General features: G+C 39.2%; 1 protein-coding gene across 1 annotated transcript; it reads right to left on the bottom strand.

Annotated features, from left to right (window-relative positions):
• Positions 1-307: 307 nt before the first annotated feature.
• AKIRIN2 (akirin 2) lies at positions 308-23,149 on the bottom strand. Its single transcript, XM_020879122.2, has 5 exons — positions 22,354-23,149; positions 5,138-5,281; positions 3,147-3,296; positions 1,274-1,345; positions 308-1,012 (listed from the first exon to the last, which is right to left on the bottom strand). Exons 1-5 carry the CDS (start codon positions 22,586-22,588, stop codon positions 1,002-1,004), a joined length of 612 nt encoding a protein of 203 aa, XP_020734781.1. The 5' UTR covers positions 22,589-23,149; the 3' UTR covers positions 308-1,001.
• Positions 23,150-24,448: the final 1,299 nt, after the last annotated feature.

Below are 24,448 nucleotides of genomic sequence, written 5' to 3'. Positions count from 1 at the left end.
AGAATTTAGAAGAATCCACTGAAGCACTTTTTGGTTAATTCATTATAGGAAAGCTGTGTCTGGAAAGCATGTTTTGAATGGAAATTAGATGTATTGAATGATGCTTTCATATATTTTCCTTCAAAGTCTACAGTTGTTAAAACTAACCTTCTATCATGCAATGAGAAGAGAGAGAATTTGGAATCAGAACTCAGTTTATGAAAACACTGATTTTGAAATCTTATCAGAAAATTGATTCCTGGAAAATGCTTACATTTAAAACACTGGCTTTATTCAAATACTACCCATCTGTACATTAAAAACAAGATTAGAAGTAAATGTTTTATTCTTCCAACTAAATTCCAGTACTACAAGAGCAGTAAAACAATGATACACTGGGTGGGGGGGAATTGCAGCTATAAACATTCGTTAAAAAGACTGATAGAATAAATAAAAACTACCAAAAAAAAAAAAAAAACAAAAAACCCAACAGGGAAATCATATAAACCCATTTGAAACCCAAAGAAGTCCTGGAACACAGAAATGCCCTCCTCCTTCACTAGTTCATTGGAAGCACTGTAGGCTATTTGCTTAATAATGTCCTGGGATTACATTCTAAATTATTAATAACTGGTTATAGCTTGGTTGTAGTGCACAATTAAAATCACACTAACTTCATCTGAAGTATCTTTCTACAGTTTTATTTACACAACCAGTGAAGGGCATGTTCTTAGAATACCAGCTTTAATCCTTTCCAAACATATTAATAGAAGCCAAATTGTAATGATACAGCAAATGAGGCCACTGGCATTAATACAGGTAGTAAAGGTCCACATCCGGGTGGTATTGACATCAAGGAAATCTCCAAATCCGGTTGCTGCCTAAGAGTGGTTGCCACTGACGAAAGCTTGAAAATAACCTGTATTCACAGAGGGGTATTGGCATTGCTGCATGTCATAATTGGGACCTCTTGCAACAACTCAACAAGGAACAAGGCAGCCCATAAATGCAGAAAACATGATTCATGAAACATCTAAAGGGAGAGAAAAGGAAAATGAGTGCAAAGTTCAGGTCAAAATTTAAACACACGCCAAAGCTTCATCCCTAATATACTGCCCTAGGTATTTAAGTAAGCAAAAGTAATAAGCCTGAATAAAATTTTACTGCCTATTTCCTCCAAACTTTTTCTCCTTGATATTGTTAAGTTCTCTTGTGTATGAAGATAATTATAATGAATTACAACAAACATCTCAATAAGATTGTCTTGTATTTGGTTCAAAGATGAAATACTTACAACTAGCAGGCTGTTCTCCATATCGTCGCATTATCTGATCATGTGTAAACTTCACAAATGCATCATATTGTTCTATAAATAAAGGTAAATGTCAATTGCATGATTTGTAAAAATGCCCTCTTAATATATCAAGGCCAGAGAAACTCAGAAGTCCAATACATAAAGTGAAACAATTCTAAGTTGGCATTTAGACATACAACCTCAGTAATAAAGCTTATCAAATGAAAGAGCATGGAGCTTAGGAAACCCACATCAGCTCAAATCACATAACCTCATGTCTAAGCTGGGTGGGGCTTATTTCTTTAAGATATTTTTCCTCTGAAAATTATTATAAGTGGTCTGTGAATGGTAACATACTACAATGAGAGGAAACAGGACAAAAAAGCATAGTAAAATATGAAATTAATCCAAATATCCACCTGCAACCTAATTTAGATGCCACAGAAAAAGATGTTATATAACTAACAAATGCTCTCACCTATATTAGCACTTTAACTCCCTAATCATGAAGTTTACAATATCAATATCCATTAAATCTGTGGCTTAAAAATCAAGGGGGAAAGTCTGATTATGTTAGCGTACATATATTATTTACTACACTCAAATTATCACATTTTATGGAAAAAAATTTTCTGGACAATTAAAAGAATGCAGCAGATTGATACTCTAATAAAATTATGTATGCGGTGCCAGTTAAATTTCAAGTGTTCAGACTGATGCAAAATTATGAAAGGTACAAAGTCAAAAACCTTTGCAAACAATGTGACCGATAAAGAATTAGTCTCCAAAATTTACAAGCAGCTTATGACAATAGCATCAAAACAGACAACCCACTCAAAATGAGCAGAAGACCTGAATAGACATTTCTCCAAAGAAAACATACAGATGACCACTATGCACATGGAAAGATGTCAACATCACTAGTTTTTACAGAAATGCAAATCAAAACTACATCACCTCACAGTGGTCAGAATGACTATTATCAAAAAATCCACAAACAAATGCTAGAAGGCGTGGAGAGAAGAGAACCCTCCTACACTGTTGGTGGAATGTAAATTGGTACAGCCACTATGGAGAACAGTTTGGAGGTTTCATAAAAGAGTAAAAATAGAGCTACCATATCACCCTGCAATCCCACTCACGGGCATGTATCTGGAGAAAAACGCGATCCGAAAGGATACACGCAGGCCAATGTTCATTGCAGCACCGTTTACAAGACTGGAAGCCCCCTGAATGCCCACTGACAGAGGCCTGGGTACAGAAGGTGTGGTGTATGTATACAACACAGAGTATTATGCAACCATTAATAAGAGCGAAGCAGTGTCATCTGCAGCAACCTGGATGGACCTAGACAGTGTCATACTGAGTGAAGTCAGAGAGGGAGAAATTATCTATGACATGTTATATATATCTGGAATCTAACAATACCTGAAACTACCTCAAACACTGTTAATCAGCTAATACCCCAATACAAGATAAAAAGTTCAAAATCTGGATAAGTAAAATTAAAAAAAAGGTAGAAGCAGAACCTAGAAATATAAAAAACAACCAAGAGTTTAAAAAAAAACCCATAAGCAAACTGTAGCCTGCCAGGCTTCTCTGTAAACAGAAAGCATAGGGTATTATCAAAAGAACGACCTAGTTTCCTAATATTGCTGCTCATCTGCACGGCTAACAGACACTATTTCTTAAAGTCACTGAGGCGGGGCCAGGGCCTAGCCAAGTTCATTTCCTTTCTTGAACTGAAACTCTCTGGTTCTTAGAGAATACTCCTACCAGTGTAGAGAAGGGGTAATTTAATCGATGTGTAAAATGTATGTAAGAAAGAATTTCTTTGGATGAGTTTCTGGAAGGACTCTAAAACATCTCGTACCTGCAAGTTTTGTGTTCAATATTTCTTCATATTCTTCTCGAACTTTCTCTTCACGTTCTTTCAATAAACGCTCACAGATCATCCCAACCTGCCGTAGAGTGAATAAGGGCTGTTCTTTTTTTAATGGTGAGGATGTTCCCGATGGAGTCCCTATGTACAACGTGAACAAAAACCTCATCAGATTTAGAGCCATCATAGAAAAGCATCATCTAACTGAGGTGGTTTCATGTGAGTATTTTCAGTGCTCATATAAAAGCATTTCCCATCAGTCTTTAGCACAGTATTTCCCCAGTCTTAAATCAGGTTTAATCCTATTAGCTTACAACTTTGGAAAGACACAGCAAGATGTATGCCATCAAATATAATGGGGGGAAGTGTGAAGGTGAGTTGAGAGAGTAACAAAATACAAACAAAATAAATGTTTTAAATTATTAGCTAGGAGAGACTTTGTAAAAATGAATACTGAGAATATATTCCTAATACTCAACATTAAATTTTACAGTTCAGCATCCTTAAAGACTATTAATGTAGCAGCCACTTAGATAGTGATAGATTTTTCAGAATGCATTCCTCTTAAAATATTTACTTAGGGTACTTTTATTTTCCAAAAATATCATTCCTCTTTTCTTGAAGAACATCTGAAATTAATCTTTTTTAGAACTCAGAGTTATGACAGTCACCCATGATAACACTGTTGCAAGTATTCTATAAACACAAATACACAGATGTGCTATCAATTGTTTGTCCTGTTTATCTGCCCCAATTCCTCTTTATACTTGCTCTTTATTTACTTGATGGCTGGGACCAGTTAACTAATAAGTATGTTTGTCCTGTGTCCAGCATCAGCTGTTAACAGAATACCAGAATTCTTGTGTACTGATACACAAGAATAAAGCATACCAGCTTTAGTCCACAGCTACCAAACTAAGGCTATCTTTACTTTCAAAATCTCAGCTTTGCTGAGGCTGCCAGTTAATTGATTTTATAAGAAGTAAACTGACAAAATAGAGGAGCTTGCTTTCCCACTGATACAATCCTGTCTCTAACCTCACCTCCCCTTACCAAACTTCACCAACTTATCTCCTTCACTTGCGAGTCCCTTGGACAGCAAAGGAGATCAAACCAGTCAATCCTAAAGGAAATCAGTCATGAATATTCACTGGAAAAGATTGCTGGTGAAGCTGGAACTCCAACACTTTGGCCACCTGATGCGAAAACTGATTCACTGGAAAAGACCGTGATGCTGGGAAAGACTGAAGGTAGAAGGGGATGACAGAGGATAAGATGGCTGGATGGCATCCCCGACTCGATGGACATGAGTTTGAGCAAGCTCCAGGAGTTGGTGATGGACAGGGAAGCCTGGCGTGCTACAGTCCATGGGATTGCAAAGAGTTGGACTGAGCAACTGAACTGACTGATCCCCTTCACTTCAAATACCCCTCACTTTTACATCTTAAATTTTAAGAAGTGTATTTGCAAACTATCCTCACCAATAAAAAGTAGGTTAAAAAAGATGTAGGATCAAAATAATCAACCTTTAGGCATTATCCTAAAAGACAAGTGTGTGTGAGGGTGTATGTTCAGGGACATTTTTGTAAATATGGTATATAGGAGAAATTTCAAGTCTATCATTATTAAATAATTATGGGAAATCCGTAAAATGCAGTATTTAGTCACGGCAAGGTACATCTATACCTGACAGAGAAGCATATGGCTGTATTTCTTTTTTTTCTCTTTAATAGATGCTATGAATCATGGCATTTATAGAAAAGTCCACTTAGGGGATGTTACCTACAGAGAGCTGACTGAGTCATGGGAATCCAAGTGGCCATTACCTTTTTTGTACCATATTTTTAAGAGATCATGAGTTGCCTATATGAATGTTTTTTCAAAAATCAAGGAGAAACAGAAGCTTTATGACTAAAGGCAATTTGTTTTCCTTTTCCCCATAGTAAGTAGCACTTCCTTTCATTTATCAATTCTCTTATTACCTGGTGAAGCTGGCCCACTGAGGAGAAATGCAGGTGGCTGGGCATCGGAAGCACAACATGGGTCTGTCTGCTGGAAACTAGTTTCTAAATGTCTTCTCTTCTGCATGCGCTTATATTCTTGCTTTATGTTGTACAGAATTTGTTCTAAAAGAAAAAAAGCCAAAATTTGGCAAGATAAACACTTTCAAGTTAAAAAATAGGTTGGGTTCTACTGAAAACATTCTCTTCCAATATCTAGGAAATGTGTACTTTGCGAGGAATCCATTTCAGCATGATGGGGACGCTCATTCAGAAGTGGCACATACACACCACCTGGAACCCAGCTGCTCCAAAGTACCATTCTTTCTGAGCACCCAGTTTAAAAGGAAGAAGAATGAGCTTTCCATTCAATGGTAACGATAAGGGAGTCTGAACTGAAACATGTATTCCACTCAGATTCTAAGAGTACCAGACTCAAAGGTCATTTATTCACCACATAGAGAACTATTTAACAGGCTTTTCCAAGACCATAAATAATCAGAAGCAGGAAGAACTATGTAAAATACAGGTACACAAGAGTGAGAGGTGACAGCAGTAGGTCAGCAAGATGACAGAGTTGATGTGATACATTAAGCAGCCATGGCCATAATTATTAAGCTCAACAGAACTGATGAATATCACAACCTTAGCAAAGTTCTGTCCTGTATCTCTGGGGTAAAAACCCATGTAAAGTGATTGGTACATCACAGATACGCATTAAAAACCACTACACTGCAGTGCCATCCTCTTGAACCACAACCATCAAATGAGGAATGAAAAATAAGACGCATATCCTTTAGGCCAGTGTGATAAGTTTTAGAAGACTTCTAATTCAAAATAGTGACAGTTAGCCAGCCTCTTCAGAAAATCCCTCCCTGAGAGTCCCACTCCCCTCCAAACAGATTTTCTTACCACCACCACCAGTTCTTAAATTCATAGGATATCCATGGGAAACTACATCCCAGGAAGCTTGTTAATCCCAATCCAAAGCAAAAGTAACAGGCAATAAAATGTTTTGTAAATATAATGGAGTGTATTTCCACACCATTGTAAAATTTAAAAATGAACTGAAATGCAACTGAAGGCTAAAGATTTATATAAAATGAAGACAATCCTTTTTGAAAAATTTAATACTAAAAGTTTTTGTTAGGTATACACTTAAATTTCACATCTCTTTTCTCAGTTTATTTCCCCAGTAAGAACTTTAAAGCTTTTGCAAGACAGACTGTGAGGGGTCCTATCAATCAGTCCCTTAAGCATTTAGATTCTGCCAGTTTCATTACTATAACTAGAAAGCAATTAAAAAATAAAGTCTTGCAAATAAAATAAAAAATAATCTTGCAAAAGACATCTAGTGAAGATTACATTTATGTAAAATTTTGTGCATAAACAAATCTGTTTTAAACATACATGAATACAAAAATCACACACTGGAATGACTAACCTCAGGATGGTTGTTTGAATGTATTGAACATTTCTCAAAATGTTTTAACATTTGTTTATATTAAACACAGTCATTTTCAGTCCTTTTCCCTTTATGTGAAATTGTAACATTTATTTTTGTTTTTTTAATTATTTTTTCCATTTATTTTTATTAGTTGGAGGCTAATTACTTTACAATATTGTAGTGGTTTTTGCCATACATTGACATGAATCAGCCATGGATCCACATGTGTTCCCCATCCCGGTCCCCCCTCCCACCTCCCTCTCCACCCTATCCCTCTGAGTCTTCCCAATGCACCAGCCCGGAGCACTTGTCTCATGCATCCCACCTGGGCTGGTGGTCTGTTTCACCCTTGATAATATACATGTTTCGATGCTGTTCTCTCAGATCATCCCACCCTCGCCTTCTCCCACAGAGTCCAAAAATCTGTTCTGTACATCTGTGTCTCTTTTTCTGTTTTGTGAAATTGTAATTTAAAACAAAGTTACCAATGTGAAATAAAACAGCTGTCTACTGAACAGCTAAGCACCATGAGAGAAGCAGGCTTCCTAAGTCACAGAGTGTCCAAGAAAACCAGCGCAACATCCTGTACCAACCAGGCCAGGCACACTCATCCTTTCTAAAAAAAATAAAATAACTTTTTCAGTAGCAAAATTCTTTTAAGAGGTTTCTAAACTAATGATGTTTTGATCTCATAGCAAGCTTCACTCATTTATCATTTTATTTTCAGTTACCATCATGCTGATCAAAAGTGCCATTCAAAACATTCAAAGTTTACTCACAAAGACTTAAATATAATAGCACAATATAATTTGGCCTTAACTTCTTTTGTGTGACTTATTCTTTGATCAGTGTGGTGACACAACTGTTCTCAAGATTACTTATTCTTCCTTTTGCTTCACAAAAAAACCACCCAAAGCACAACCAAAATGTACCGAAAGAAGAGCTGTAACAATTGGTCCATTTGGAAGTCTTGAACAAGTTCTAGCCCAAGAAGAAAGATATGATATGGTAAAACTTTAAAAAATTTAGCTTTCTGCACCTCCATTCACCTAATATTTGAGAGCATTAAGGAACGTAAGGCGTGATTTACAGATGAATTCACCATTTAGACGCACAATCTGATGAGTTCTGACAAGTGCGTGTAGTTCTGGAACCACCGCAACCACAGTAAAAGAACTTTATCAGCCCAACTGCTCTCTCATTCACCACCTTTACCACCGCCACTTTCTCTGCTGTCAGTTTTGTTTTCTGAAACTGCCATCTTTATGATGTAGATTCTTGTCTTCTTTATGAGTAGATTTTTGTCTTCTTTCACCCAGCAAAATGGTTTTGAGATTCATGCATGATGTTAAATCAACCAGCAACCCCTTTTTGTTAATTAGTATTCCACTGTGTATAAATGGTATACATCAACCTTATCCATTCTTCTGGTGGACATCTGGACTGTTTCCAACTGGGGGCTATTATGAATACTCAAGTACAAGCCCACAGGTGGACAAATTTTTATTTCTCTTAAGTAAATACCTAGGAGTGGAACTGGATGGACTGATTATATGGCTAAGAAACTGCCAAACCATTTTCCAGAGTGGCTGAATGTTTTGCATTCCAACCAGTAATGTGAGTTCCAGGTGCTCCACATCTTTGTCAACACTTGTCAGAGCTGAAGAATTCTGAATGCTGCAGCACTGCTTTTTATACTTCTTACGGTAGAACTATGTCATCTAAGCCTCACGGTGCTCTTAAGATGTTCTAATACTGGTAACATGTGATCAACAATGTTAGTGAATGGTCCAATTTCAGTTCAGTCACTCAGTCGTGTCTGACTCTTTGCGACCCCATGGACTGCAGCACCCAGGCTTCCCTGTCCATCACCAATTCCCAGAGCTTATTCAAACTCATGTCCATTGAGTTGGTGATGCCATCCAACCATCTCATCCTTTGTCGTCCCCATCTCCTCCCGCCTTCAATCACTCCCAGCATCAGGGTCTTTTCAAATGAGTCAGTACTTTGCACCAGGTGGCCAAACTATTGGAGCTTCAGCATCAGTCCTTCCAATGAAAATTCAGGACTAGCTTCCTTTAGGATGGACTGGTTGGATTTCCTTCCTGTCCAAGGGACTCTCAAGAGTCTTCTCCAACACCTCAGTTCAAAAGCATCAATTCTTTGGCACTCAGCTCTCTTTATAGTCCAACTCTCACATCCATACATGACTACTGGAAAAAAACCAAAGCTTTGACTAGACGGACCTTTGTTGGCAAAGTAATGTCTCTACTTTTTAATATGCTGTCTACGTTGGTCTTTTTTCCCCAAGGAGCAAGCGTCTTTTTAATTTCATGGCTGCAGTCACCATCTGCAGTGATTTTGGAGCCCAATATAAAGTCTGTCACTGTTTCCCCATCTATTTTCCATGAAGTGATGGGACCAGATGCCATGATCTTACTTTTCTGAATGTTGACCTTTAAGCCAACTTTTTCACTCTCCTCTTTCACTTTCATCAAGAGGCTTTTTAGTTCCTCTTCACTCTCTGTCGTAAGGGTGGTGTCATCTGCATATGAGGTTATTGATATTTCTCCCGGCAATCTTGATTCCAGCTTGTGCTTCATCCAGCCCAGTGTTTCTCATGATGTACTCTGCATATAAGTTAAATAAGCAGGGTGACAACATACAGCCTTGACGTACTCCTTTCCCAATTTGTAACCAGTCTGTTGTTCCATGTCCGGTTCTAACTGTTGCTTCCTGACCGTATTTCTCAGGAGGCAGGTCAGGCGGTCTGGTATTCCCATCTCCTTCAGAATTTTCCACAGTTTGTTGTGATCCACACAATCAAAGGCTTTAGCATAATCAATAAAGCAGAAGTAGACGTTTTTCCTAAATAACCCTGAATATTCATTGGAAGGACTGACGCTGAAGCTGAAGTTCCAATATTTTGGCCACCTGATGCGAAGAGCTGACTCATTGGAAAAGACCCTGATGCTAGGAAAGATTGAGGTCTGAAGAAGAGGGTGACAGAGGCCGAGATCGTTAGATGGCATCACCTTAAAGCATATGAGTTTGAGCAAACTCTGGGAGATGGTGAAGGACAGGGAAACCTGGTGTGCTGCACTCCATGGAGTTACAAAGAGTCTGACAGGACTGAGTGACTGAACAACAACAAAGTAACAAACAACCAACTATTAATACAAGCCTCAAGTTCAATTTATATAGGCTCAGAGGTCTAGGCAGTTTTGAAGCCGATAACCAAGAAATCTCCCAAGATTCAGTATTCCAGAATTCACAAGTTGAATTTACGTATCTGGTCAACTTAAGTTGCTTCCACACCAGCAGGATAAAGACCTTACATGCATCAACAAAGTACCTATATTCACTTAAACTAAAATCTAGCCATCTCTTATGGAACTAAAATGACATTCTATTCCAAGTACATGTAACATCTGACACTGTATTGCCAATAAATTTACTAGTCCATTAAAGAAAGTCAAGTGAAGCTTCACTAACATCATCAGTTGCACATTCCAGTTTTAATCATGCAGACTTCATATTTTGTTCATGAAGCATACATTAAATTTGCAGCAAGCCACAGAGCAAAATATGTATTTTCACGACAATCTACACTCAAATGGTTGTGGTATATCCCTTTTCAAAATCCTTAAAACTACATATACCTAACTCTTGAACAACATGGGGATTTTTAGGGTGCAGAATTCCTGCTGTTGAAAGTCCATGTAACTTTCGATCCTGTATCCAAGGGTATGGTTCCTCCACATCAGCAGGGTTCCTTCCACATCCTTGGATTTAACCACCCTTGGATCATGTATTTACTATTTTATTTACTAGTGAAAAAAATCCACATAAATGGATCTGTCAGTTCAAGCCCACACTGTTCAAAGGTTAAATGTAAAATATTAAGACTTTTTGCACTTATTAGGTTAAGTGAAAGTCGGTATTAGCAGATTTATGACTAAGGGCATTTTCATGCCCAAATCTAGTAAATATCACTGAAGTTGCTAAAGAAATTCTCTGTAATAAACAGATTATCAGTGAGCCTATTCCTTTGGAATATATGGGGAAAAAAAAAAAAAAAATATATATATATAAGCAAAAAACCTAGGTAAATGTGAAAAGAAAAGGCCTGGCCTGAGACAATAAAGCCTGTTTACTCATCTTAGTTGCCAATGACTGATTTAAAAACCCTGGACACAATGAACAAGGTCAACAATATAAACAGGAGAAGGCAGGGATTAAAAAAAAAAAAAAAAGCTGCTGATGATGGTAAAAGAAATAGCATCAAGATGAGACTGAGAGCAAATGGAAAATGGAATCAGAAGCAATCAGAAATGTGTTTAAAGGAGAATCATAAAATGGGGGGATGGGGTGCAGGGTCATCATCAAGTACCTTTCTAGAGTAGAGTCCATAACCATAAGATGTCTAAAAATTGGTGGTATGTGAAAATAAATTTTTGCTCCAGACCTGTATGGACTTCCTGTTTTTCTACTGACATAATTACTAGATCAAACATTAACAGTTTCATTAACAGTTTTAACTTCAGGTATGAAAGACCAGTTTATTATCACCTTACATGCTAATTTCTCTATGGAGTATCTTTGAAAACAAGCTAAAAGTTCATCTAAACAGATTAACTCAAACAATGGGATTAAAAATGAAATAAATCTTGAAAGCCTGTCAGTTCTAGGGAGGAACACAAATGAAATGGAAAAACTGTACACAATCAAGTACAGAAAACCTGCAGTAGCTATTAAGACCTAAAACTGAAACTGTTCCAAATAAAATAACAGACCAAATCTAGAGCTCTGAACTACAGACACTGCCATGTCTGTATTTTATCAAGTAGACAATTCAGAGTTGCTATGGAGGCCTTTGTAATTTCAACTATTCTCCTTGATCATCTTATCAGAAACTAGAATAGTTCTTAGACTCCTTTGAGGGAACCTTAAGGATAATATTCTTATCCAGTCAAGAGTTATCCAATTAAAAAAATGAGCTGATGCCATTTTAAATTTCCTTTACAATTACTGCTGTGTTAAAAGGAACCTGGAACCAAATTTTAACACAAGATTGTCAAGGTATATCTACAGTTTTAACTTCTATTTGGATTACCATGAATCCTAATAAACACTAATATAGCTGCATATATTTATATAAACACCAGGGTATTGGCTACAGTATTTTAAAGGCAACTGACTCAGATTCTAAATTTACATTTCACTGCATTAGAGTCATTCATTTATCCCCTACAAGAAGAATAACTATAATTCGTACAGGTCAAATTCTATTACTTCACCGGTACTATAAATAATTACTTATTTGAAGTAAATGGCTCAATCTATTAAATTCTTCAGGTCTAAGTATAAATGACAAGCTAACTGCACAATGAGAGTCACTCATGCAAGGAGGCCAAACCAGGCTCAGTCAGCAGGTGGTGCCTCCCTGCTACACATGACGTCTCATATCTCTATTACATTAGATTCTGTGTGCTAACCATGCTGCTTTTGTTGTTGACTTCTTTACTGTCTGCAAATATTTTCTCAAGTAGCTTACAAGCTAGAAAAAGAATAATAAGAACAAAAAATGAAAGAAGTAAATGGTGAAGAGAAAGAAGAAACTGAGCCATCCAAAACCAAATATGCAAGCTTTGGAAAACATTTAGTGCCAAATTTCAGCTTCTATTTCAAACAACCATGGGCCATCAAAACCAGACAAGGTCTGGAAGGACAAAGAGCAGACTCCTTGAGGAGGACTACAGGGCAACACAAGCAAGCTAAACAACTAACCTGTTTCTCATAACAGCTTATTAGGGTCCCCCAGACACACATACACACATAGATAGAGATACGGCATATCTGGGAACCAGAGGCTGCAAAGCGATGATTCATGAATTAAATGGAGTCCAAAGACATGTCTGGCCTGAACTTTTTTCAAAACAATGTGGCCAATCATTCAAAAGTTGAATGATCAGGTTTCTGGCTACTGCTGACGGAGGAAGGAGTGGGGAGGGGTGGGTACTGGACTGTGCAGCAAAGTTCAGCCCAAGAGTGGCTGCTGCCTTTTGGGTGTAAGTTCTCAAGTGCTTCTAAAACTTTAACGCACACACAAATCACCTAGGGATTCTGTTAAAATGAGCCCTATAAAGGATGAAGCCTGGGTTCAGCATTTTCTAATGAGTCTCCAGGTGATGCAGCAGGTCAGGAGTAAGATCGGAATTCACAAGCCCATCTTGTTTAGTTCACTCATTACTTGCCTGAACTGTGGACATCTAACTTTCTACCCTCTGCTCAAAATAACTCTTACTGTGGCAATTAAAAAGAAAAGTGGCTGGTTTATGTACTACTGGACATGCCAGGAAATGGAGAGGAAGACAAGGAAAGCAGCAGCAGCTGAGATTATGACAAGCACAAAAACGTTAAGGATGATCTAACTTATTCTGCCACTCTCACCTGGATGGCTTTTGTAATTCTAACACACATCCTTCCCGACCAGGAAAATACCCTGTGAGACAATTTAAACTTGACCGTCCTACTTAAGGAGATTCATCACATGATATTAACATAATCAATATGTTCATTATGTGACTGATAGTGAAGAAACACATTTGCTTTTTAATTTCTGCTATATATATACATATTTTGGTATGTGTATATATATATATACATATTTTGGTATGTGTATATATATATATATACATATTTTGGTATGTGTATATATATATATGGTGTATATATATATCTCTCTCACACCAGAAGACACTGATTGGAAACCTACAGACATCTTTGTTTAACCCATGTATTCTGTAACTTAACTGTGAATGCTTAAAAAATTAAGATTTCAAGAAAATTCTGACTTGTGGGAGGAAGAAACGCTTCTGGGAAGGTATGACAGTAAAAAGTCTAAACTTCCCATGGCTGAACCTGAACTAAAGATATAAATTAGAAAGTCAGCTGTAGGTGGAAATGGAAGTCAGGAGCATGCATGCATGTGTGATCACTTAAAGGAGCTATTAAGCCAGCCAGAAGTAGAGCTGAATGAACCTAGAACTAAAGAACTCATGGCCAGATGAACACAAAAAGAACAGCTGGAGAAGTGGAAGAAAACAGTGCTGTCACAGAAGATTAAAATACACAAGATATTTCAAAAAGAAGGGAAATGCAGCAGTGTAAATGCTATAAGGAAGGTCAAACAAGATGAGGACTGATCTTGTGAGAAATATCAACAGCCTCCGTGTGCCATGGGAGTCACCGCTGGCTCGACAGAAGCCTCTGAGGTGCGGATGTGCTGGGAGTAAGCTGAGAGCCCCAAGGACTTCAGCAGACTACCTGAAATCTCTCTGAATCTAGTTTTGAAATGGAGGAATCTGGATGACTGCAGGAGCCAAAATGAAGATGCTTCATTTCCTTTATAATGGGAGGCTTGACACTATTTAAAGCCAAAAGCAAAGATCTGGTTGAAAGACAAAAACCAGAGGATAAGGTTCCTCTGGAAACAAGTGGGATCCTTTCCTCACTATGTAAAGGGCTTTAATGATCTCATTTAATCCTCCTCAATGATACTAAAAACAAAAAAAAATTCAAAAACACTAGTAGAGTGGGTACTGGGAAAACAAAGACGGTGCCATTTGATGGCCTCTATTTTTTCCATGAAGTAGAAGTAAAAGGCAAGGTTATTCACTGAATAAACGGCAGGACTGCTGGACAATGTAAAAACTCCCACTTGAGGTTGCCCAACTGTAACTATCTCCAGCACTCAGGGACAGGAAATGCTCCTAATTCTCATGACATCCCCAGAAGGCAGATACTACCATCAAGTGCACACTTTTACAGATGAGGAAAATGAGGCTTTGCTGCAATGTCTTCTGAAAGGTCATACAGCTGGAATAAGGCAAACCCAAGCCTTATTTAACTTAAATGCAGAGAACATCAAGAGAAACGGCGGGCTGGATGAAGCACAAGCTGGAATCAAGCCGGGAGAAATATCAATAACCTCAGATATACAGATGACACCACACTCCTGGCAGAAAGTGAAGAAGAACTAAAGAGCCTTTTGATGAAAGTAAAAGAGGAGAGTGAAAAAGCTGGCTTAAAGCTCAATATTCAGAAAACTAAAATCACGGCATCTGGTTCCATCACTCCATGGAAAATAGATGGCAAAACAATGGAATCAGAGAGTTTATTTCGGGGGGCTCCAAAATCACTGTAGATGGTGACTGCAGCCATGAAATTAAAAGACACTCCTTGGGAAAAAAGTTAGACAAACCTAGACAGCATATTAAAAAGCAGAGACATTACTTTGCCAACAAAGGTCCGTCTAGTCAAAGCTATGGTTTTTCCAGTAGTCATGTATGGATGTGAGAGTTGGATTATAGAGAAAGCTGAGCGCTGAAGAATTGATTTTTTTGTATTGTGGTGTTGGAGAAGACTCTTGAGGCCCTTGGACAAGAAGGAAATCCAACCAGTCCATCCTAAAGGAAATCAGCCCTGAGCACTCATTGGAAGGACTGATGCTGAAGCTGAAACTCCAATACTTTGGCCACCTGATGTGAAGAATTGACTCATTTGAAAAGACCCTGATGCTGGGAGTGATTGAAGGCAAGAAGAGAAGGGGACGACAAAGGATGAGATGGTTGGATGGCATCACCAACTCAGTGGACATGAGTTTGAGTAAACTCTGGGAGCTGGTGATGGACAGGGAGGCCTGGGTGCTGCAGTCCATGGGGTCACAAAGAGTCAGACACGACTGAGCGACTGAACTGAACTGAAGCCTGATCTCAAGGCCTAACCTCCTAACATCTACTACCCTCTCCAGTATCATACCAGTACACCCAGCCAGTATTCCATGAGTACCTAAAGTGAAAATCAATCAGAAAACAGAATGTCTGTTGGAACAGAGGAATGCACCACCATGCACTACTAATACTTCACGCAATCAAATATCAAACTCTATGACTGTTAAGGTAGTAAGCTTTTGGCACATAATTCTCATCTACTTAGAGCCCTGCAAATACAATCATTGACTGTAATAGGGTAATTATAAGAAATGTTTGTATTACATTCAGATATTTATACAAGGGATGCTTGAAGTGTCTCTAAACTGCTTCCTCTGAGGATCGGCATCTGTAACTAACCAGAATGATTTACTGGTGTTTCACAGTTAAGAGTTATTCTAAACTGACAGGTCAGCATTACCACCCATGCTGAGTACACGCACAGCCTCTGATAATGCACTATTTCACCCTGAGCCCTGGATCAGGTTCCCCCATCTGTCACAGTCACCTAAAACCTCCTACAGTTTTAACCGATTATACTGCTTAGAAAAGTTTTTCTTACAAAGAATTATACATCAGCATTAGGAACAAGGCAATCTTCTGTAACAAAAGGCAAAGTTCAAGGAAAGTAATGTTTGAAAAGCTGGCTTTCTGCAACCTTTCAAATTCTACCGCCATTCTATTCAACTGCTACATCAGTTCAATGATGCTATGCTTTTTAAAAAAAAAGAAAAGAAAAGCAACTCTTCCAGGTCCATCTCTCCAAACTTCCTCCCTTTAGTTCGATTTTTAGAGGGAGTTTTCTAAGAATTAACATTAAGGGAAATGAAAATAAATACTAAACCAAAGTCTGAATGGACACTACAGACTAAAACAATTTCAGAAACAGTCAATAAATATGCTTCAGTAGTGAAAGTGTGATGTACTCAATAAGCCAATTTCAATGCTCAGCCTGTCAAAGGTGAAAATATTGCTAATATGGACAACTGTCCACAGAGAATTAAAATAAGTATTCGATAAACCATAAAGTTTATGGTATTTTTCTTCATGTTTAGATAGTTTTATAAGTACCAGCAGCAGCTCCTGTTGGTACCCAGAGACTGTCTTTTCTTTGCCTAACCAGCCTAGAATCTGAAACTCAAAGAAGGTTCACAAAAGCTTGAATGAGTGACTTTCAGAGGAAGTACTTACATTTTTTAATAATGCTAAGAAAATCCAGGTACATGAACAGAGAATTTAAAAATACAGTCAAACTCAAAAATTGTATTACTGGAAAAAAAAAATCATAGTTTTAATACAATCAAAATGTTGTAAGCATTTATACTTCAGGATGATCTATGCTATGTGACATACAAAAAATTAGTGACTTAGTTTGTAAAGAGAGGAAGAAAGCAGTTATACTCTAAGACAAACTACAAGCATATTGTGAGCTATTTTTCTAGTGCTGGAAGGATAAAAACCACTACCACTACCCCCAAAAACCTATCATCACAAGAAAGATTATACAATCTGGCACAATGCAAAACTATGATCAAAGGGCTCAAAATAAATATCAAAGTTGACACTAGAATTTTAATTTACCTGCAAGGATTCTCTCCCTGCTCAATTATAATTGCAGTATCTTCCCATCCAAAAAAAAAAAATTCTTTAAAATCATTCAATTCCTTTAGAAATGAAAGCTCAGAACTTCACACTGCAAATTATTTTTCCTAAAAATCATGTAAAATCTTTGAAAATGGTAAAATCCTTGTAAATGGGGCTATTTCAAATATTGTAACACACATAACCATGTGGAGAAGGAAATGGCAACCCACTCCAGTGTTCTTGCCTGGAGAATCCCAGGGACGGGGGAGCCTGGTGGGTTGCCGTCTATGGGGTCACAGAGAGTCAGACACGACTGCAGCGACTTCGCAGCAGCCGCAGCAGCAGCAGGTTTATCATCACTATTCAGAAACATGAAGGAATGCTTCTGGTGTATTTCAAGAGCCTCAAAATGCTATTCTAAGTCTTAAAACTAAATGCAAAATTTCTTGTTACTACTCATTTGTCTGCATCGCAGTTTTAAGATATGTCCCATATTGCGGCTTTATTGTCACAAAATAGTCTAAAAAGAAAAACTGGTCCAGAAGTGAAATTATTTTTCTTAAGACTGCCCAAACTTTAATTCAACAAATACATTCAGTAAATATTTTAAAACTCTGTATAACACATTAAGAGAGAGAAGGTATAGCAGGTAATTCTCAAACTAGACAAACTAGACCTACCCTTCTCAAAATCCAGGGGACAACCCTGGGGATCACCAACAGTCTTTGCTACAAAACTGCCAATGATATTTCTCAGGTGTGTTTAGAAAGTTGAGAAACAATGGTAAGCTGCTGAGTTCTAGAAGTCCTATGCTCAGTAGTAAAATTGAAGATGCATCTCTTAAACTAAGATCATTTGTGAAGACCTCTTCACCATCTGCAGATGCCAGACAGGTTCATATAGGCTTTAACAAGTATTCCACTCTTCATACTTTTCTGAAAGGAGGCAGTCTTTTCAAAGTCAAGAAATGCACTGTGGTTTCACATATGCATAGCCAACATTCTGGCCCATCACAGGGTTAGTAGCAGTAACTGCTGGTGCTACTAAGTACTTGCAAAGACCGTAAGTGGCTGGTTAATTCACCTATGGGGCTTCCCAGGTGGCTCAGTGGTAAAGAATCCGCCTGCCAATGAAGGAGATGCAGGTTTGAAACCAGGGTAGGGAAGATCCTTTGGAGGAGGGCATAGCAACCCTCCCCAGTATTCTTGCCTGGAAAATTCCACAGACAGAGGATCCTGGTGGGCTACAGTCCATGAAGTCGCAAAGAGTCAGAGAGGACTCAACCTGGTACACACTTCACTTATGAGCACTTGAAAAGACCCAATACCGTTCATTTTCTTGTTTCGTGAACCAACTACCCAAGAGGTCCAAACTTAACCTATGCTATCATTATGCACTTTTCTTTAAGTGGAAGAATAATCAGAGGTTTCTTTTCAAAGAGGAAAAACACACAAAAATGGGCACTTCCAATGAACCTCTTTCTCAACCTTTCAAAACTAAAGCGTTTCTATCACTGTCTTCCTGTCTATCTAAACACTTAGGAAAAGGCCTGAGTAACACAATATATATTCTTTTTCCTATAAAGCCAATCAGGAAAACTGAAGAAATTTTATTATTCTCCTTTACATCAGAGCATTTTCACCTAACAAAGAGTTAGCAAATCTTTTCTCTAATCTAGACACGTTTCCACTATGTGCTTCTGTGCTCAAGATAGGCTCTCATTTTTCTACTTCCAAAACAAAATAGCTTAATAATGAATACAACTGCACTCTGCTTTTAATGGCTTATAAACTTACATGATTCTTAAATGCATAATTCATAGGACTATTAAATAACCGCAGCTACATACGCAGTCCTAAATAAAATATCAGGTTTAAAGTCCAAAGTACAAAGACCATTAAAAACAGTTTATTTGCCAAATCCACTGAGAAACTAGAAGCAACCTAACAGCTGTCTAAATAACCACAAAATATTAAAAACACTTCTGGCTCAATATAAATGACATCTGAAGTGAAATGTTGCCTCCTCCAACAGACATCTCATTTGTTTGTGTAGAACCATTTATACTTCATTTAAGCCAGCTGGTGTCTCCATTTGCAGACATGCATCAATGTCTACAGAACAATCTAAGTTCCTGTAAACCCTTCCCCATTCACAAGCTGCAATTTCCATTCTTAATGGCAAGTTTCCAGCAAATACAATGAGCTTTTACAAAGGAATTTAACTCTTCATCCAACTCAATTCCTAAGGCAGACTAGAGCAATGGTAACAAGTCAAATGATGTGTATAAACCTGTCTAGCAAATTCACAAATAGGTTGAGTTCACAGAACGATCACTTCATTCAGCCACTCATTCATTCACTACACAATTATGAATAACAATGTGTTGGATTTGATTGACAGCCCCATATATTTTGATTTTATTAAAATATTTTTGCTCCAGGGAATGTCATGACAATCTTTTGGCTAAGTGATAGTATTCTGAGAGGTTTCAAAAACCGATCAACAAGGATAGAACTCTTTGAAATCAGTTCTCAATTAACTTGCCAGGATGAGTATGAATAAAGCTAAGTAGAGGCATTCATTTTTCCAACCACAGCACATGGTTCCCACCACCCCGAATCCCCAGTTATCATGCATTTTTCTTTTCCCACATACTGAGATGACTACAAACCTCACTGCCAACACCCTCAACGAGGACTGGACGAACGCTTTCTGAAAAGAACCAGACAGTAAGTATCTGGTCTTTGGGAGAATGCAATCTCTGCCACAATCACGTGACCCCTCCTCTTGTAGCCGACAAGGGATGTGGACAATACTTCAAAAAAAAATGAGTATGGCTGTGTTCCAATAAAACTTTATTTGCCAGTTCTTTCCTTGTTCCTATTACTAAGTTGCAATAGTTTGAAAAATATTGATTTAAATAACAGTCATCAAGTCAAACCTTCCTGAGATGACTAACAACCAAAAAAACCAAAGCTAGGGTTTAAAACAGATACTCAGTCCCTGAAGCGACAACATGACTTCAGCGACATATCAGAAAATACTTATATATAAATATATCCAGAGAACAAAAGTAAATTCATAATTATACACATGTTCTGAAAAAAACTGCACTTCAGTAGTCTAGTTGTAAATTGTTTAAATTATATTTGAACCCACAGAAATGAAAACAAAGAACTCCCAAAGAGCCCCAGTCAATTTCATTTTGGTAAGTTGCCTTCCATTTCCAATCCTAGCTACTTATTTCTGCTAAAGATATATGGTATTCACTCTAGACAAGTTTAAAGAATCACCACTTTTAAAATAGGAATTTAAAAATTTCCAAGTTAGAGGACATGAAAACTGGGAAGCTCTGTGATACCTGCACAACACTGCAGCTCCCATTATGACACCATTACCAAAACCACACAAGAACAAGCCCAAAACCGGCCGTGTAAACATAAGGCTAAATTAAAGTACACGCAAAAAAAAAAAAGTCACTCCAAGACCACAGTTAAAAAGGTAAATGTTAGCAACTCAAAAGTTAATCAGTTTTAACTGCTGTTCTCTAATTTAAATAGCTAGAAAAAACACTTTTCAGGGACTCAATAAATATCAGTTAGTGTGTGACTTTAGAATTCAGGATATGATCAAACTTACAGCAGATGTCAAAAACACCCTGAAAAACAGAAAACATACCAATATTTTGGAAAAATGTGAATCTGAATCAGCAGGCTTAAACAATTTCAATAACTCCAGTCATTTCACTATTATAATAGTAATGGTCCACTTAACTGAAATGTAAGAAAATGTGAAGTCAATTGCATTAGTGAATGCTTCAAATACATCAATGAAATAACAGATCTGCAAAGAATCACAATTCTTTCTGAATTAATTCCCTTTAAAGTGAGGACAAATATAGCCCCTAGCTGACTTACCTTATATGCTCAAGACTATTTTAGCACTGCAATATACTTTAACTCCCAAACCTAACACTGTATTAATTCACCCCCCTAGAATGAAATTTATTGCTGGCTAGCTAGAGCTATTTTTAAGTGGCCTTATTAAGTACAGATTCCACAGTATCATTTCATTTTCAGTGACAGTCTTTCACTAAAAAGACAAACTCTGAAAATAGTATTAATCCCCAGTAACTCATTCCTGACACTGTTCCAACAGCAAAAGATGGTAGACTAGGCATTTGAGGATCTCCCCATATATTCGGAAAAAGACATTTAAAAGTCTGACCTGAAAAATACCAAAACTTATGTCAATTCCAAACCAAGTTACCAGTAGAGTTAAATACTGCCCACAGATTTTCTTTTTAAAGCTAACGATAAATACGTAAATCAAGCTATGAAAAGGCTTTGTCTGCAGATTTTATTATCACCAAAGGCTCACACATGAAACCTTTGCATGCTACACGCACAAAGGAAACATTTACACTACCAGTCCACATAAGCCTATCTTAAGACTACGCCAGGGGCACACAAGGATTTTCAAAGTACAGGAAAAAACGGACACAAACGCAGTTCAAAGCAGTCAAGAGGTAGCTCTCCAGTCACTTTCAGTAAATGTTTCAAGATGAACAGCAAAAATATTCTGAAGTCCCTTGGAATCCTGGGTTGATTTATTATTTTCAAGGCCTAGCCCTTTCCTTCCAAAGTACTTTCATGGGCAGAAATAAAGCACTTTTAACTAAAGCAACTACTCAGCCCCGCATTTCAATATAACTCGCTTTTCATTAAAAGTTCAAGTTTCTCAAGATCTAGACATATATAGTGTGATCGTATTACAGTACTCGGGAAGAGCATTTTCTTTGTTGTTGACCCTGCTAGGGAAACAGGTCTTGACTCAGCCAAAGTGGCGTTCTTGTGGGTGATTAATGACAGGCCTAGATCTCACCCCAGTGACATCCTTCCCCCACCCCCACCCCTTCCGTACTAAAATCAGCCATGTCTGAACTGGAAGAGGGGCGGCCGCCTAGCCTCAAACCACCCAGTTCCAGAGTCAAAGGGTGCAACCAATCGATTCTGGGAGACAGCCATCGAGATTCGGGTGAAATGTGTGACCCCTCGTTTGCCTCGATTTCCGTGTAGCGCTCTCTCTGATCATTTCCGCTGGGGCTCTCCCGACTACGGAAACGCTCGATTCCAGTCATTCGGCCCAAAGAAAAAGACCTTCCTCAACCCCACAATACCCGGCAAGGCACCATCCCTCCCCACCCCACCCCCGACCCCCTCCCCCGGTATCAGGCCATTCCTATCAAGTCTCCGACATTCAAAGAGCGCCTTAAGAGAAATGTGGCCGCGGAGGACTCTGCTAAGGACGGAGAGCCGTCCTGCACCCCCAGTCCCGCGGCCTCATCGCTCGCCCCCCACCCCCCGGGCGGCCGCAAGACCGAGTCCCACCTGTGGTGAGACGGGAGGAGACGTCGCCGAAGGGAGATGGCTCCATTCGGAGATACTTCTGCGGCGAGGCGGCGGCGGCCGAGAAGGAAGCGGCGGTGGCCGCGGCGGCCGACGACGGGGAGGCGGCGGCAGAGGTGGGCGCCGACAATGGCGCACATCGCCTCCGCTTCGGGGACGCCGGGCTCAGCAGCGGGTCGAAATCCAGAGTCCGTTTCAGAGTGGCTCCGCACGCCATGGCCGGGGCGCCGGGCTCGGGTGGAGTCAGGGAAGGGAGGGCGAAGGAAGCGGGGAAGAGCGGGGCCCCGAAGAGAGCCTAACCGACAGGCTCAACAGCGGAAAGGAGGGTGGCGGAGCGCCGGCGAGGGGAGCAGAGCCGCTGCCGCCGCCTCCGCGGCAGGGGCAGTGGCCCGGGCCGGCCGGGGCGAGAGCAGGAGGGGCGGTGGCGGCGGCTCACGCTGGCCGCGTCAAGGGGGCTCTTCCGCCTCCTCAGGCGCGGCTCCCCCGGGAGACGCTCTGGCCGCCCCCGCCGTCCGTTCCGGCTTTGCGCCGCGCCTGAGGCGCTCCTGCGCTGAGACCGGCTTCTTCAGAAGTCAATACCAGCCCCGTGAGATGTGAGGCTGGAACGCGGCTCCTAAGACGCCCGAGTAGCTTCCAGAGTTAGAGAGCGGTGGTCGATGCGGCGATATTGAGAGGCTGCGGCAGCGGCAGGAGCTCCAGCAAACACGTCTAGCCGCTTCCCCTTCCTCTGTCCGACTCTTCCACCCGCCGCCGGCCCCAATATGGCGTCAATAACAACGCCGCCGATTCAAATCCTGCGGCCTCAGGGCGCGTGCGCAAAGCGGGGGGTGGGGGGCGGGAGCCCGAGCATGCATTCTGGGAGTTATAGTTTATCACTGCAGGACGGACTCTGCGTGAAAAGCGGCTGGGAGAAGTCACGAAAACTACGACTCCCGTCATTCAAGGCGCGCGAGTCCGAGTTCCGGATTGGAATTTAAATCCCCCTACACAGCTTGAGTGTAAAAGGAATTGAGGGGAAGAGAAAAAAGAAAAGCCCGTGAGTGGGAGAAAAGAAAGCCGGCCGGTGGGGAAAGCAGGTTTTAAAAAGCCTTTAAAATTCCGGTAGGCGTTGTCGTGGGACGCTCCCACAGTGATTTACCAACCGGGAACTTGAAAACGAAGCCAACCGAACAGTTCAAGACTGATTAAAACAGTGCCAGAAACAAAACCTGTCTCATCTACTGGCTAGGAAAAACTAAGATTTTTGGATCCTATTTAGACTTGCGGGAGAGAACAGTGATACTATCAGGTTACAGGAACCTTAACTGAACTTTATGCGTTGTCCTTTCCAGATAGCTGCTTGCATCCACTTATTCGGCAAAGCCAGCTTTACCCTGTAAATGAATAGGATTTGAACGACACAGAACTAAATTGTTCTACTTTGAATAAAAAAAGCTAATATCAGAAGTTGTACTATCTCAACATTGGTGTATATCTTGTGAACGGTAAAAAATTAAATCGAAAGACAATGGAATGTCTAGAGAGTAGATATGAGACCCATTTTGTAAGCAGAGAAAAAATTTTTTTAATAAAAGTTACACTTCTAATCAGGTACCTAAAAATCAGGTACCTACAGCATTAATAAAAAAAAAAAAAGAAGTGATTTATATGAAAAACTATCGTTTGTCCTTTGCATATGGAAGCTATCACCAGTCTAATATGAAACTAGTTATCTATGGGAATGCCATAATTATCTAATGATAAGTATAAAATACAGGCTTCCAATGCTTATTTATTCTTGTTATTTATTAAGTAACTAAAAGATGTACCATTTTGTGTATTATTCTTTACACCATTTTGGACAGTAGTTTAATACATTTATTCTTGTTTTACAAACTGTTCAACTCAAAGATCAGCAGTTCTAATCACTTTGTGTCAACAACTAAGCTGTGCTTATTTTAACATACTGTTTGGAAAATAATCTTTGGGAAAAGATCAACATTTAATGCAACAGCAGCTGAACTGTGACATCTAATAGATACATTTTTACTAAATTCTAAACACTCCATGAAATCTATGATACAGTGAAAATAACACA

The sequence above is a fragment of the Odocoileus virginianus genome, chromosome 19 (assembly GCF_023699985.2).
Source record: "Odocoileus virginianus isolate 20LAN1187 ecotype Illinois chromosome 19, Ovbor_1.2, whole genome shotgun sequence".
In the NCBI taxonomy this organism is placed as follows: domain Eukaryota; kingdom Metazoa; phylum Chordata; class Mammalia; order Artiodactyla; family Cervidae; genus Odocoileus; species Odocoileus virginianus.
The sequence above is the reverse complement of the archived record's forward strand: the minus strand, read 5'-3'. Positions and strand labels throughout refer to the sequence as shown.

Excerpts from the sequence above, each read along its gene's own strand:
- AKIRIN2 (XM_020879122.2), bottom strand. The coding sequence starts at position 22,588 with ATGGCGTGCGGAGCCACTCTGAAACGGACTCTGGATTTCGACCCGCTG. Across the intron at positions 5,282-22,353 it reads CTCCTCCCGTCTCACCACAG|AACAAATTCTGTACAACATA; the intron begins GTGGGACTCGGT and ends TTTTTCTTTTAG. Across the intron at positions 1,346-3,146 it reads ATTGAACACAAAACTTGCAG|AACAATATGATGCATTTGTG; the intron begins GTACGAGATGTT and ends CTTTATTTATAG.